Consider the following 15,528-nt stretch of genomic DNA (forward strand, 5'->3'; position numbering starts at 1 on the left):
GATTCTCCATGATGCGGTGTCTGCGTACGGGGAGGCGACGTATGACGGGATGGCCACGGGGGAGCTGAGACAGAATTGGACCGTGTCAGTGCGTCCATAATTAGCGTCCTTTCGCGGTGCCGGCGAATGGTACCGGGAGCCGTGGCGATGTGAAGAGCGGGACCGGGACCTATGACCAGCACGGTGCCGGGAGGTTGACCGGGTGCCGAACATCGACTGCCTGGATCGGCTGCGAGAGGCTCGGCGTGGTCGGGACTGGAGCGGTGCCAACGGTAAGACGGAGACCGGGATCTGGTCCGGTGCCGCGAGTTACGACCGGCACCGGGATGGAGAACGGTCGGGATTGCGAGCGGGCGTCGGAGCGCGAGCGTGCCAGAGCGGGAACATTCACGGGATCCCGAATGAGACGGCGGGGCTCCTTGGTGCCCGGAGACGGTGGTCGCACCATGGCAGGCTTGCCCAGCGACTGAATAACCCGCACCGGCGTGCGGGGTGTGGGGCAGTCTCGGCTCTGTAAGAGCGATCAAGTCCCGCGCCTTGGAGTAGTTCTCAGGCGTGATCGGGACGATGAGCTCTACCACGGCACGTGCCGGGAAGCAAGCGGCACCGGACTCGACCGCTCCTGGGAGGCCGGAATCACGGTGCCGAGGCAGCGTGCCAGCGGCTGCTGCGGAGCTGGGCGATCCGACTGGAGCTGCGCTCTTGCATCGGGCGTGACCGAGGGTTACGCAGGAGCCTTGAGTCTTGCTTCTCCGGGAGGAGGAGCGTGCCTGGCTAGAGGACTGGGCCGGCTGCCGGGAGGTGCCGAGGTGTCTTCGCGGTGCCGGAACAGACGAAGCACTTGTTCCCGGTTGCGTAGACGGTGCGAGGCGGAGGGTTAGAGCTGCTCCATCAAGTTGTTTTAAGGCGGGAGTCCCTTTCTTTTCTGGTCGGGGCTTGATGACTTACAGATACGGCACCTGTCCGATACATAGCTCTCGCCGAGGCACTTTGAACAGGAATCGGCGGTCTCCTGTGGGCAATCGGGCGACGGCAGGTCACACAGGGTTTGAAGCCCGGTGAACGCGGCATCGTCCCGGTGCCGTGGGAGGAGAAGGGCGAACACCCCGATCCTCTAAACTGTATCCTAACTACAACTATACTACAGTAAATAACAACGAACTAGAGAAAAACTACGATACACTAAAGCTAGAAGAATCGAGCATGCGTAGGTAGGTGGAGGTCAGCTATGCCGGGCTCCACTGTTCCAACGACCGACACGGGCGGTAAGAAGGAACTGAGGAGCGGGCGGGCCGGCAGGGGTATATATTAGGCGCTATACCGGCGCCACTCCAGGGGGCGACCTGCCGGCCCACCGAGTGTTGCTCGGGTAAAAGTTTCTCCGACGAACGTGCACGCGGCGCGCGCACACCTAACTGGAATGGATATGAGCAAGCACTCGAAGAACCAGGAGCTTCTCTACCTCCTGAAGGAGAAGGGTCACTGAATAGGGACAGGAAAATTGGGGGGAAGGGGTTGGGAAGAAGGGGTGGCCAAGAACTGCAGAGTATACCTCAAACCACTATGTCCAGGACCCAGCAGTCCAACATAACCCATGACCAGGTTGAGCAGTAGGGGGAAAGGCGGTTGAGGAAAAGGCAGGTAGGATCTGGTTGATTAATTAGGGTGTTGATCTTGGGTGCACTCTGAAAATGATTGCTTCCGGCCCTCTGATGTTTAGCAGCCAGGGGCTAGGTTGGTGAGCAGGAGAAAGAAGGGCGACGACAACTAAAACTAGCATCTCTTCTCCTTGTAGGTCCCTGACAAGGCTGCCAGGGTCTAGGTGGCTGCGGTGGTAGGAAGGGTTTCCTGGCTGATTGTGGTGTGTGAATATCCAATGAGCAAAGAGTAGCCCTAGTGTCCTTCAACCTGTGCAGTGTGGCGTCTGTTTGGTCTGAGAACAGATCAGCTCCATCAAAGGGAAGGTCCTGCATTGAGGCCTGCATATCCTGGGAGAGGGCTGCAGCCTGGAGCCGGAAACTATGTTGCATGACCACTGCCACTGAGATCACACTTGCCACCGAATCCACTGTGTTCCATGCCATTTGCAGGGAGCATCTTGCTTCCACCATGCCCTCTTCCACCAGAATGCCAAAGTCTCAGGCCAAACCCTGAGGGAGAGATTCCTAGGACTTTTTAAGACTGTCCCAGAGATTAAAATTGTACTGCCTTGCAGGACCTGATGAATCACCACCTGAAATTGCAAGCTGGTGGTAGATTAAATCTTTCTCCCAGATAAATCAAGTTTCTTAGCATCTTTATTTCTGGGAAAGAAGAGGGTGCCTTTTTTGTTGGCTGCAGATACAACCAGAGACCCTGGGGGCAGGTGGGTATAAAAGTATTCAAAACCTTTGGCCGGCACAAAGTACTTTTTCTCGGCCCATTTTGAGGTGGGCAGGATGGAAGAGGAGGTCTGCCTCAAGCCCCTGGCTATCTTGATGGCTCCCTCAAGCACAGGCTGGGTGCTGCTCTGCCATCTTTTGCACCTTAAACCCCAAGTTCTTGACCACATGCCGGAGAAAGCCTTGATACTCCCTAAAGTCATCCGGCAGGTAGCTCTCGAAGGCCCCACAACTGCCTTGTGTGGGGACGACGAGCAAGAATGGACCGCCGGTGGAGGTGCTGGAATCTCAACCACCGCTGGAGAAAGAGACTTTGGAGTGGGCACAGGTTTCTCCACCCTGATCTCAGAGTGGGCTTTCGGTACCGATGGGGCTGCCACTCGATGTTCCATCAAGGCCACCAATGAGTGCTGGTTAAAGAGGCAGTGTCACAACTGGTACGCCCCACATGCTCCAATAAGGCCACTGGCCGTGCTGCCATTGCAGTGCCACTAATGAGCGAGCAGGCTCTGGTGCCCAGTAATCTCAATGAGACTATGGAGATGGACTGAACTGGCCTTCCGTACCGGAGGAACCCACGACTGGGGAGGAACTGTTGACACCTGTGTTTGTTTGCTGGTCGTGGCTACCACTGCCATTGCCCGAGCATAACTGAATGGTAACTGTAGTGTGGACCGACGCCTAGAGGATGACCATTGAGAAAGTGAATGGTGCTGGGAATAGTATGGGGAGCATCAGCTCTGTGCCTAAGAGTAGCACTGCGGGGATCTGGAATCTCACCTAGATGACCGGCGATGTGTTTGGAATCTTCCCCGGGATTCCTGACGCAGCAGTGAAGATGGATGCCTTCTGTCCGGTGACCAGCACTGTTCCCCTGTCAGGTCTTAATGGCGGGCTTCCCTTTTAGGGAGCCTTTGCCGGGTTCTGTGGCATCAGGGTAGTCATCGGAGCAGGTGGAGACCTGTGTTCTCTGCACCGTGGGAGCCTGGGATGATGAAGACGCAGGCAGAAGTGCAGGTCCCATACGGCTCCCATAAGTCAGTGGTGGACCTTTAGGGGTGCTGGGCAACCCAGTCAGGGAGGCACGATCACATGGCTTTGGAGCAGTCTGGTGGGCAGGCCCAGGTCCCTTGATAGATGACCACTGGGCCTTCTTGCTCAGTGCCAGGGAGCACTTCATGGTCTTTTCGCACTGGCGATGGTGAATGGAGTTGGGTGCTAGCAGTGGAGCGACCTGCCTGGACGGCTCAGAAGCCAGGCAGGAGGTGGACTCCATCAGGAGAGCCCTGAGGCACAAGTCCTGCTCCTTCTGAATGCAGGGCCAAAAGTTATGCAGATCTGGCACCACTCCTCATGTGACTCCCTCAGGCACATAAGGCAGCTGCTGTGGGGATCACTCACCGGCATAGGCTTGCTGCAGTCCGAGTAGGGCTTGAACCCAGGAGACTGGGGCATGCCCCACCTGGGGTAAAGCCATGCTAGGACCCTAACTATCAACAAACACTTAATAGCTACTTAAGACTAGCAAAGCAAACTATATACAATGGCCTTAAGGCATGAAGTTCAGAATGGCAGACAACTGCTAGCTCTTGGTAAGCAAGAAAGGCGCTCCGACTGACCACCATGGTCGGTAAGAAAGAACTGAGAGGGCAAGGAGTAGGGCTGGTGGCATCTGATATACCGCAGCATGAGCACAGCACTCCACAATACGCCACAGCTGGCCCTATGGGTACGCTAAGGCAAAAATCTCCAACAGACATACACGTGGGTGTGCGCACACCTAGAATGGAATCGACATGAGCAAGCACTCGAAGAACAAATCTTTTTAGGTATTCTTAACTCATCTTGCAGGCCACCTCTCACATTAGGGTTTTTTAAACAGCCCATTGTCTGTACAGTTAATTATTGAAAGTGCTGGAAATTATGTATAGACAGATGAGCAATGTCTGAAATAATTTAAAGTTGTAAAATATCTTGTCACCTGATTTCCACCCATTCCATGACAGTTAAATATTCCAACTTTTTCATTTTCCTTTCTTGCCATGTTATCCAGGCATTGATTTGTCTCCACATTTCTTATCTGGAGAAGAAAAAAAGCATAACATACATCAAGACAGCTTTTTATGAATAGTTATTGGGGGGGGAACAGAATCAACCCACTGAGGATACCACTGGCACTGGATTCACAAATAGCAATGAACAAATCTTCTAAAAAGTTGGAGCTACAGCTGAGCATAAGCGTCCCAGGGTCCAAAGCTTATAACTTATAAGATCAGGCTCTCATGAGCTTTACAGAATTTTCTGGTTTCAGACAAACTAGGTATCTATGAAACCAGTCTCACATTATTTCAGAGCTTCTAATGCTAGCTTAGAACCAGTCAAATCATAGGCACACAAAAAACAAAATACAATTAACCACAAAAGATTCAGATTTGATTTCATAGAATGTCAAGGTTGGAAGGAAGGTTTTTCCATACTGCTTTGAAATTGTGAAGCACCATGATGTAAAAAAATAAATAAATAAAATGCTGTACATTACTTGGGCTGGTTATTTTATCCAAACCAGTTTAGCCAATTGTATTTATATATATAAAAAGTTATACTTCACTTGTGTCCTTCAGTTGATCATAAAATCTGGGTATTTTAAGTAACAAGTCATTCTATCTTACCAACAGAAGCCCCCATTGTCTTACCTCTTTGCTCCAATGAAATACTAAAATTTAATACAACAGAGGATGAAAACACAAAAAGACTAAAGTGAAAAATGTAATACCAGCAGATTTTACAGCACTGTGAAATAAAAATAAAGTTATTCTAGCAGTTGGCTTTATAAAAATGTTCTTTTCAGGATGAACTTTCTCACTTAGTCCCGAATAATACCAGGTGCCTATTTCTGGAAAATCTGTATAGCTGTTCAGTCAAATGTGATAGGAGAGCACAGGGAAGACGGACAAACAAAACTGCTTTGCACTCCATTTTTATGCCTTTTTTGTGCTAGCAAGTCTCAAAAATATATAAATTTAATATAAATATAAAATGAAGCTATCAAGACTTCAGTTAAGATTAGTCACTCTGAAGGCATGAAATATTTAGTTTACGTACAAATCAAACAAAGACACTTGAAATTCATTGACATCAAATGCAACAGGAATGTCAAATATTGTGTATCGCTATTGACACTCTCAGCCCCCACAAGAGTCTCACATTTGCAACAGAAATCCTCCTGCAGTTACTCCTCCGAGGCAAGTAGCCTGTCTTTGTTCAAGCAACCAACAAAGATGGCTCTCGTGCAGGACAAAATGTGAGAAGAAAGCACACCAGGAACACTCATCCACACAGCTTTCCTAACAATTCACCCCAGGTATGTCACCCCCCCCCCCCCAACTACTTCCCAAACAGCATCTCCTTCAGCAGGCGGAGGGCAGCATGTGTTTGGGGGGAGGGAGAGGCCCTGCTTCTAGGGACTGGGAGGGGTGATTGGCTCCTGCCTCCCATTCACTTCCCAGTGGTTCTGGGGGAAATAAGAATCTCACTGTCCACGCAGCGCTACTGCTCCGAGATGGGAAGTCAGTGTCTAATTTCTATGGAGCTGCACAAGACTTGTTAGCTATTCACGCTGCAATGAATAATTTGAACTACTCACAAAAATTCCTAGGTTTTAAAGTAACTGTAAATACTCGGGAAAGGGACCTAGACATCATCGCGGTTACTTCAACAAAAAACTCTACTCAAGTGTGCACAAGCAGTCAAAAATTCAAAGCACGTATGAAACTGTATGAAAGATGGAGAAAAAAATCAAAATGCCATTTTGTCAATCAAATGTACATTCTCTAGCTACTATGTTTAGTTCCGGTCACTCTACCTCAAAAGAGACATCGGTGAAATACGGAGATTCAGAGATAACCTACAAAAATTAGAGGCATAAAAGATACCCCCTAGATAAAAGAGATTTGTCTGTTTAGTTTAGAGAGGAAATAAGAGGTATACAAAACCACGGTTGGCACTATGGAAGGTGAACTCGGATGTCCTATATGTCCCTTTGTCTCATAATATAAAAACAAGGAGATAGTCAATGAAATTGAAAGATGTAACATTTAAAATTGAAATTTGTTTTGAATTTGTAAAGCATAATTAGCCATGGGACTTGGTCACTAGATACAATAGAAGCCAAGAACCTAGTAAATTTTTAAAAAAAGGATTAGATATTTGTATAGATAAAGTGATCACAGATGTTCTTGTTACATAGGATGTAAATTATTATGCACCAGAGTACTAAAGCACTACTTGTTTACAGTATTCAGAGGAAACTCCACCTTACTTATGGCAAGTTACTCCTTAATTGTCCATTACAAGGTTTCTTGCACTTTCCTTTGAAGTATTTGGAACTGGTCACACTCAGAGACAAAAGAATGGATTAGATGAACCACTGATCTGATCTGGTATGACCATTCCTGCATTTCTATACATGTCTAACAAACTTATTTCCTACTCTTTCACTGTTGCAACCATTGTCTCGCTGCATTAAAGAACGGTTACTAACCTTTCATAACTATTGTTCTTTGAGAGGTGTTGCTCATCTCCATTCCATATTAGGTGTGTGCACCGTTGCCAGAGATTTTTCTGTTGGGCCGTCTCTAGCACCCTCTGGAGTCGTGTTTATGTGCTGCCCCCCCCCGCCCCGCTTTTACTGTTGGAGTTAACCAGACTTCTTGTGGTAGGAGGGTGGGTCATGGAATGGACATGAGCAACACATCTCAAAGAACAGCCATTATGAAAGGCTGGCAACCTTTTTCTCTTCTCCCCCTTTGAGTGCTTGCTCATTTTCATTCCATATTAGGTTACTCATAAGCTGTACCCCAGGAGATGGGCTCAAAGTTCATGGACATACTGACTGCAACACTGCTCTTCCAAAACTGGCGTCATCTCAGGCCTGTTGGGTGATGGCAAAGTGGGATGCAACAGTATGCATCGATGACCAGGTTGTGGGATCTGTAGAGGTCTTGATTAGCAGGAACACTGCTGATGTGGCCTGGGCTCTTGTGGAAAGAGCAGTTAAGGTCGCTGGAGGCAGAAACTTTGCCTGTTCATAGCAAGCCCAGACACAGGAGGTTAATCCAGGACAAGATCCTCTGGGCTAACACACGTAGCCCTATTATCCTCTTCGGTATTGCCACAAAAAGCTATGTGGATTTGCGGAAAGATTTAGTCCTCTCGATAAGAGGCGAGAGCATGCCTAGGAATCCAATGGGTAAAGCGGTCGTTCCTCAGAGTTCTTGTGAGGTTTCAGAAAGAGGACTGGCAGGAAAACGTCCTAGTTGTTTTGGAATTGTGATACCACTTTCGGCAGGAAGGCCGGATGGGGGCACAGTTGGATCTTGTCCTTGAAAAAATACCGCATAGGCCGGTTCTGATGTAAGGGTCTTGATTTCAGAGACCCTTTTGGCCGAGGTGATCACCACCAGGAAGGAAATCTTCCAAGACAGAAGCAGCAGGGGGCATGAAGCTAACAGATCAAAGGAGGGACCCATGAGCTTTGATAGAATCAAGTTTTAATTCCCAGCGGGAGGGCTGACTTGCGGACCTGAGAATATAACCCCTCCAGCCTCTTGAGAAACTGAACTGTCATCTCATGGGAAAACCCTGACCTGCTGTTCACTGTAGGATGGAAGGCTCAGATGGCTGCTAAGTTCACTTTAACAGATAAAGAGGGCCAGGCCTTGCTGCCTTAAGCGAAGCACACAGTCAGTCAATATAGACTGAACGGAAGATCGAGATGCAGAGATCGCACATTCAGAAACCCAAGAGAAATGCGTCCATTTGGCCAAGTAGGTAGCCCTGGTGGAAGGCCTCCTACTGCCTAACAAGATCTGTTAAAACTGTTCTGAGTTGGCCTGTTTTTCAGGATTCAGCCAAGCAGCATCCATGTAGACAGATGCAGGGAGGCAAGGTTAAATGAAACAACCAGCCATAATCTTGTGAAATTATGTCTGGGCAAAATGGGAGCAAGAGTGGAGTTACCACAGAGAGATGATACTTTCTGTTTTGCAGGTCTACCTGGAGAGGCCCCCACCTTTGGAAGATTAATCTGGTGATCTCTTGTAGTGAGGGACCACTTGCAGTGAGAGGAAAAGCATCTGCTGAGGTGATCTGTCAGCACATTTCGAGTTCCCAGGAGATGTGATGCCTTGAGATGAATGGAGTGGTTAGGACTAGGGAGGGCTGCGGGGCATGAAATGGTACCCCTTCGCATACCGAGTAGGGGTTCAGCCACCAGACCAGGGAGGCTAAGACTTTCTGCAGTACTGTGACCACTGTGTCCATGTTGTCCCGGCCTGGGAGGTATATGGTTGAGAGCCAGGCCTGAGGTGGATGGGGATGCAGTCTCGCATGTCTGGTCACGAAGGTGCAAGACGCCATGCGTCCCTGGAGACTGAGGTATGTCTGTTCTGTTGAGGTCTGGAAGCTTTGGAGGCCATAGATAATGCTCGCCATGGACTGGAAGCAGGCGTGCAGTAGGCACCCACGGGCGAGTCTTGAATATAGGACTGCTCCAATGAAGTCTATTCTTTGGGTCGGCTCCAAAGTGGACTTTTCGATCTTGAGCAGAGGGCCCAGCTGTCTGAGCAAGCTCATGGTGAACCAAACATGAGATTGCACCTGGTCCTTGGAGTGACCCCGAATGAGCCACTTGTTGAGGTACAGAAACACTTGGATCTAATGTCGACAAAATGATGCAGCTACGATGGCCATACACTTTCTAAAGACCTTGGTGCTGTGGATAGGTCGAAGGGAAAGATGGTAAATTTGAAGTCCTGTTGGTTGACCACAAAGTGAAGGAAACGCCTGTGCGGTGGGTAAATCGCTATGTGCAAGTACGCGTCCTTCATGTCGACGACGGCGTACCAGTCTCCAGGGTAGGCATAATGGTCCCCAGGGAAACCATGAGGAACTTCAACCTTACCATGAATTTGTTGAGTCTGCGCAGGTCCAGGATGGTCGGTAGCCCGCATTGTGTCTTAGGAACTAGAAAATAACGTAAGTAAAACCCCATGCCCCTAAGTTCCCTTGAAACCTCCTCTATAGCTCCAATAGTTGAGAGTGTTTGCACCTCCTGTAGAAGGAGTTGCTAGTTAGAGGGGTCCCTGAACAGGGATGGGGAGGGAGGGTGGTGGTGGTGGAACAAACTGATGGCGGTATCCAATTTCCACTGTATGTAGGACCCAGTGGTTTGATGTTATACGGGACCACACAGGGAGGAAATAGGAGAGGGGGTTGTTGAAAGGTGGGGAAGGATCCTGGAAGGAGACTGGTGCTCCGCCCTCGGGCGCATCTTCAAAAATTTTGTTTGGACCCTGCCGATGGTTTGGCCGGGGGGGGGGGGGGGGCTCGTTGTGGCCGTCTGAGGACAGACTGTCTCTGCCTACCACCCCGGCCACGTCTTCTAGAGAAGTCCTGTCTAGGCCAGGGATTAGGGTAGGTGCGCTGGGGTTGAGGTCGGAAGGGCCTATGTTACGTCACTGGGGGATGCATGCCCAGTGAACGCATGATGGCCCGGTTGTCCTTCAGACTCTGAAGTCTGGAGTCCATCTTGTCCAAAAACAGACCAAGGCCATCAAAGGATAGGTCCTGAATAGTCTGCTGCAGTTCCGGTGAGAGACTGGAGACCTGTAGCCACGAGATGTGGCACATAGTTACGCCCGAGGCTAGAATCCTAGCCGCCGAGTCTGTACCATCTATTGAGGCTTGCAAGGATGTTCTGGTTACCTTCTTGCCCTCCTCTAGTAAGGCCCCAAACTCCTCTCTAGACTCCTGAGGAATAAGCTCTTCGAACTTTTGCACTGAGTTCCAGGTATTATAATTGTAGCAGCTCAAGAGGGGCTTCTGGTTAGCCACCCTGAGCTGCAAACGGCCAGTAGAATAAATTTTGTGCCCAAATAAATCCAGACGTCTAGCGTCCTTGGATTTAGGAGCGGGAACTTGTTGGCTGTGTCTTTCCCTCTCCGTTAATCGACTGTACAACGAGGGAGCATGGCTGGGGATGAATATAAAAGTATTTGTAGTCCTTGTAGGAGACCAAATACTTCCTCTCCACCCTTTGACAGTCGGAGGAATAGAGGCTGGAGATTGCCAGATTGTAGTGGCATTAGCCTGAACAGTCCGGATAAAGAGCAAGGCTATTTTGGTCGGAGTGTCGGCCGAGGGAATGTCCACTACAGGATCCTCGACCTCCATCAGCTTCTCCACCTGGAGGCTCATGTTTTGTGCCACCCTGCAGAGCAACTCCTGGTGTGCACAGAGATCTATAGGTGGGGGGCCAGAGGAGGACGTACCCGCCACCGTCTCATTGGGCAAAGAGGAGGAGGAAACACTTGGGACTAACGGGTCCTGGGGAAGGTCCGGTTGCCCTAGGTCCACCACGCTGGGGTCATGGGCCTGAGCTGAAGGCAGAGCTGTCGCCTCCGAACCACCCAGGGGAGGGCGACTCACAGTGGTCTCAGGTACCAGGGGCTCCGAGGGGCAGAGCGAGAAGCCCCCGAGGGGACACCTGATGGTATGCCCAAAAGGACCATTGCAGAGGTCCCTGACCAGGGTCCTGTCCCTCATCGTGCCATTGGCTAGCACTGTCCGCATCTTGGTCCTGGACATGGAAGCCACTTTCTGCCTGGGATGACCTTGAGGTGTGACGGGATGGGCAAGGTGGAGCCGAGCGTGTATGCTGGGTCACCTTGTAATGTGGTACCGCCTCGTGCTGCGGAGATGGCGATTAGCGCCGTGGTCTCAAGCGGTACCGCGGTCCTGATCGGGACCGATGGTCATATCGGTGCTGGGAGGCAGATCTGGACCTCAACAAAGATCTATGAGTGGAACGGTGCTCGGATCGATTCCGAGAAGATTGGTGCCCGGACTGGCATCGAGATCAGTGCCGGGATCTGGACCGGTATCGACTGTACCAGGAAGAAGATCTTTGCGAGGCAGAGCAGCGCCGCGAGTGCGACCGGCGCCAAGATGGTGACCGGTGGTGGGACTACGAGCAGTGCCAGGAACGCAACCAGCGTCTGGATCAGGACCGTGACCGGGATTCGGACTGGGATCGGTGCTGTCCTGTGTCACTCTGACCGAGGACACATCACGGAGGGCTTTCCTTTTGGGGGAACAGCCTGTACCGGCGGCACCAAAGGTTGCGACGGGCTCGGCTCGGTGAGCACAATCAGGTTGCGTGCCATGGAGAAAGTCTCCGGAGTGGATGGCAGCCTGAGCTCGACCACGGTGCGCACCAGGAGCTTACATGTATTGGACTTGACGGCGTTTGTGGTGCTGGAGTCATCGGTACTCGGGTTGGTGCCTTTACAGGACGGTCCAACAGGGACGCAGCTCCGAGGGAGGCACTGGTGGTGCCAGCAACTGTAAGTGAGCATCAGGTTGTTTATGCTGCTTCTTTGGTCCCAAAGACAGTGAGCAGAGCCACACTGGTAGAGGTGCCAGAGATGTTCGGTGCAGGGAATCTTTGCCGGTGTCTGGACGCGGTGCTGACCCTTCCAGTGCCGCAGGTGTGCTTCGAAATGATGAGGTCAGCGCTGGGTCTCAGCGTGGAGCTGAGGACATAGGGCTAAGTGCCACTTCCATAAGGAGATGCTTCAAGTGAAAATCCCGCTCCTCTTTAGTCTGTGGCTTGAATGCCTTGCAAATGCAGCACTTATCAGACTGATAGGATTCCCTCAAGCACTTCAAACAGGAGTTGTGGGGATCTCCTGTAGGCACTGGTTTAAGGCAGGCCGAGCACGGTTTGAAACCCGGAGACCTAGGCATCAGCCTGGGTACTGGGAGGGAGGGAAAGGCAGGAGCCCCTTACCCCCAACAACTATTTACAATAAAAAAACAATACTACTAAAGAACAAAAACAACAACTATTTTTATAACTATTTAAAACTATAAACGAGTGCTATACTATAAGCTAGGGTAGTTAAGCCGCGCTCCACAGTTCCAACAACCGTCACGGACGGTAAGAAGGAACTGAGAGGGTGCTGGGTCAGCTAGGGTATATATCTGGCACTGTAAAGGCGACACTCCAGGGGGCGCTTCAGTCGACCCACTGAGTGTTGTTAGGGTAAAAATCTTCTGACGATTGTGCACACAGCACACACATACCTAATTGAAATTGATATGAGCAAGCACTCGAAGAAGAATCGTCAAACCACAGGCACCACGGTGGCTTCTGGGTGTCGGTGGAGGGTCCCCCACCGGACTCAATGCTCTAGGCGGAATCAACGGTGCCATCACTGGCCTGTGCAAGGATGAGTGGCCTGCTGCAGGTCTCTCTGCTGTCTTCTCTCTGCTTGTCTCTCGTTTGCACTGGTGAGCATCCTCTTGATGTGCTGCTTCTTATGCTTCTTCCTTGGCACTGGAGACTGTGAATGGTGCCAGGTGAAACTTCACACCAATGGAGTGACTAGGCTCTAAGACTCATCTGAGGGAGGCATTCATGAAGACAGCCTTCAGCTTAATGTGTCTATACTTTTTAGTGCCGGGCTGGAAGTCCTGGCAGATCTAGCACTTGTCCCTCATGTAAGTTTCCCCCGATACTTCAAGTAGCTGAAGTGTGGGTCACTCACTGGCATAGGTTTGCCACCGGAGGCATAAGGCTTGAAGCCCAAGGCTCTTGGGGCGAATAAGTCGTTCAGTGATAAGAACTATTTACACCATTATATACACTAACATTAATTATAAGAACTGTATACACTAAACTATGATAACCACAAATGAAGAAGAGTCCAAAACCACTGGGAAAAAAGCCCTGACATAGCAAGAATGGTCGTTCCAGCAACTGTCACAGGCAGAAAGAAGGAACAGAGGGTGTGGGACTCGTGGTGTCCCTTATGCCGACGCATAAATACCTGTCTCCAGAGGACGTTAGAGCCGGCCCAACAGATACCACTGAGGCAAAAAATCTCCAGCAACAGTGCACGCAGTGTGCACATACCTAACATGGAATGGACATGAGAAAGCCCTCGAAGAACTTCTTTTTTCATGCTTTGTTATTTGTACTCCCTTGATGTTTTCTGTCTAATGCAACTACGGCCTTCTCTACTCTGTACACGAGTACACACCAGGGTGTAATGGGCACCAATGTGTCATGCACTGTGTGCGTAGATCCTGACGGCACGCACTAAACGTTTTAGTGTGTGCGCCATCAGGATCCACAGAGACAATATGACACACTGGGGCGCACCAGAATTTATATCTCAGCTGTTGCACAAGTGTGCCATGTAGACAAGCCCTAAGCTCCTTGTTAGTTTTAACTGTTTGTAAAGCACCATGCACATATCAATGAAACTGAATAAATAAAATATGCACTAGTATCTAAAAGATTGTCTACAAAGCTCTTCCATGCTAATTTAATACTGCTGTAAATAGGGACAAGAAATCCCAACCTTTGACATTGTGGGTCAACCACTTGGTAATATTTCACCAAACTATTCACGTCAAATATATCATTTTACAGATGAAAGACATGGAACTGTGAGATATTGCACTTTGATGCTGGAGACACTGACTTCAGCTTTACTATTCAAATGGGATCTCAAAAATTGGATGTTATGGTGTGATATCCCTTACAAAAAGGAAAATTAAAAGTATGTAATTAAAAATAATCCTTACCTCCCCCAAAGAGAAATAATGGCGTGGAATTTGGGAATCGGGATATACATTCTCCAGGTACCATGAGAAAGGCTTGCATTGCAGTTTATGTCTTAGCCCAAGGCGTGATGATATGTCTCCATAATCTACCTTAGTAACTCCTGTAGAGAAAAATGTTTTATTTCATAGTGTTTGCTAGTGAATTTTAAACTGTTGAATTTTAATAGGATAATTCAAATGTGATCAATACATGTTACATGTTTCAAATATTCTTTGTCCGTAACAAGCCAGCTAAATACATCTCTATGGCAAAGGCAGACAGGAATTTTTTTTTTTTTAATATAGTGTATTTTTTTAAAAAAATTCTTGTTTACCTGGAGGAAAAGTCACACAGTAGAGACTACTGCTTGTACCTTTTTTTCTAAGCACAGGAAAGGCTAAGCCACTGAATCTGTATGACATATGACAATTCCTTATTGGTATATGATGGAAAATTTACATACAAATCACTGACTCAGCTAACAGGGAAGAAAAAGATGAAACCTTTAATCATTATCACCATAACTTGCAGGATAATTCTTACATAATATACATCTGGGTCTTTCTATGCTGAAGGCAGAATTCCACTTTTAATGAAGCTGTGTTGGCCAGGCTATAAATTTGGGACCACATATTATGTTCTCCAACCATAGTACAACTCTCACTTGAGTCTATGAGAGGTCTGCACAAAGAACTAGGGTAGAATATGGACTTTATATAACTAACCTTCTAGTTATTATTTGTTCAGTACCTTATTGTTGCACTCATGATCATTAGATAGGAAGTCTGCTAATATTTAGGACTGCCATTATTTCTACCCTGTTTCTTACCCCTCTTTACCTCCTTCCCCCATTTCCTGGTCTTTGAATCTCTTTCTTTCCTCGGATACTTCCCTTCCTTCAGAAACCTTCTCACATGTGCACTTGAATCTCAGTCCTTCCCATCCCATTTGCTAAAATGATCAGCAATTAAATAATTAATGCTGACATTTAAAATATCATAATTAGGCACTCAAGTTAATACCTCAATGAGATTAATGGGAACAGGGGATTTTGCAACTCAAAAACTGAAACAATTTACACTCAAACTGTTCATAGTTTCACTCTTATCCTCAACAGCATACAGGCTAGAAATGTACTTTTTTAAAAACAAATGAAACTTGTGATTTCTACACAAGCTAAATATGCCATATGAACCATATAAATACATCAAGTGGACCAGGTCTGGCCTACAGATTGGGAGACTGACAATTTTGTTTTATGGAGACCGCATTTTCATATAAAAGTAAGAAAATGTAGGTTTTTGTAATCCAAGTTCTTTTAAGATAATTATAATAGAAGAACCATCACCACTGGCATTCCTGTTCTTGTGTGACTGAGTTACAGTATGCTAGCTTTGGAATATTGAGTCATTAAACTAACTCACCATAAAGAGCTGCATAGCTACCCACTTATAGCAGTGAGTGATATCGTAG

General features: G+C 48.4%; 1 protein-coding gene across 4 annotated transcripts in view; it reads right to left on the reverse strand.

Annotated features, from left to right (window-relative positions):
• Positions 1-15,528, reverse strand: part of GALNT1 (polypeptide N-acetylgalactosaminyltransferase 1) — a 206,473-nt gene that overhangs the window by 30,951 nt on the left and 159,994 nt on the right. For all 4 annotated transcript variants that reach the window (XM_032764075.2, XM_075062626.1, XM_075062625.1 and 1 more), the window contains 2 exons: positions 14,037-14,176; positions 4,363-4,461 (listed from right to left, as the gene is read on the reverse strand). In XM_032764075.2, the coding sequence (XP_032619966.1) occupies positions 4,363-4,461; positions 14,037-14,176 (239 nt within the window). The remainder of the gene's footprint in view (positions 1-4,362; positions 4,462-14,036; positions 14,177-15,528) is intronic.

The sequence above is a fragment of the Chelonoidis abingdonii genome, chromosome 2 (genome assembly GCF_003597395.2).
Source record: "Chelonoidis abingdonii isolate Lonesome George chromosome 2, CheloAbing_2.0, whole genome shotgun sequence".
NCBI lineage: Eukaryota > Metazoa > Chordata > Testudines > Testudinidae > Chelonoidis > Chelonoidis abingdonii.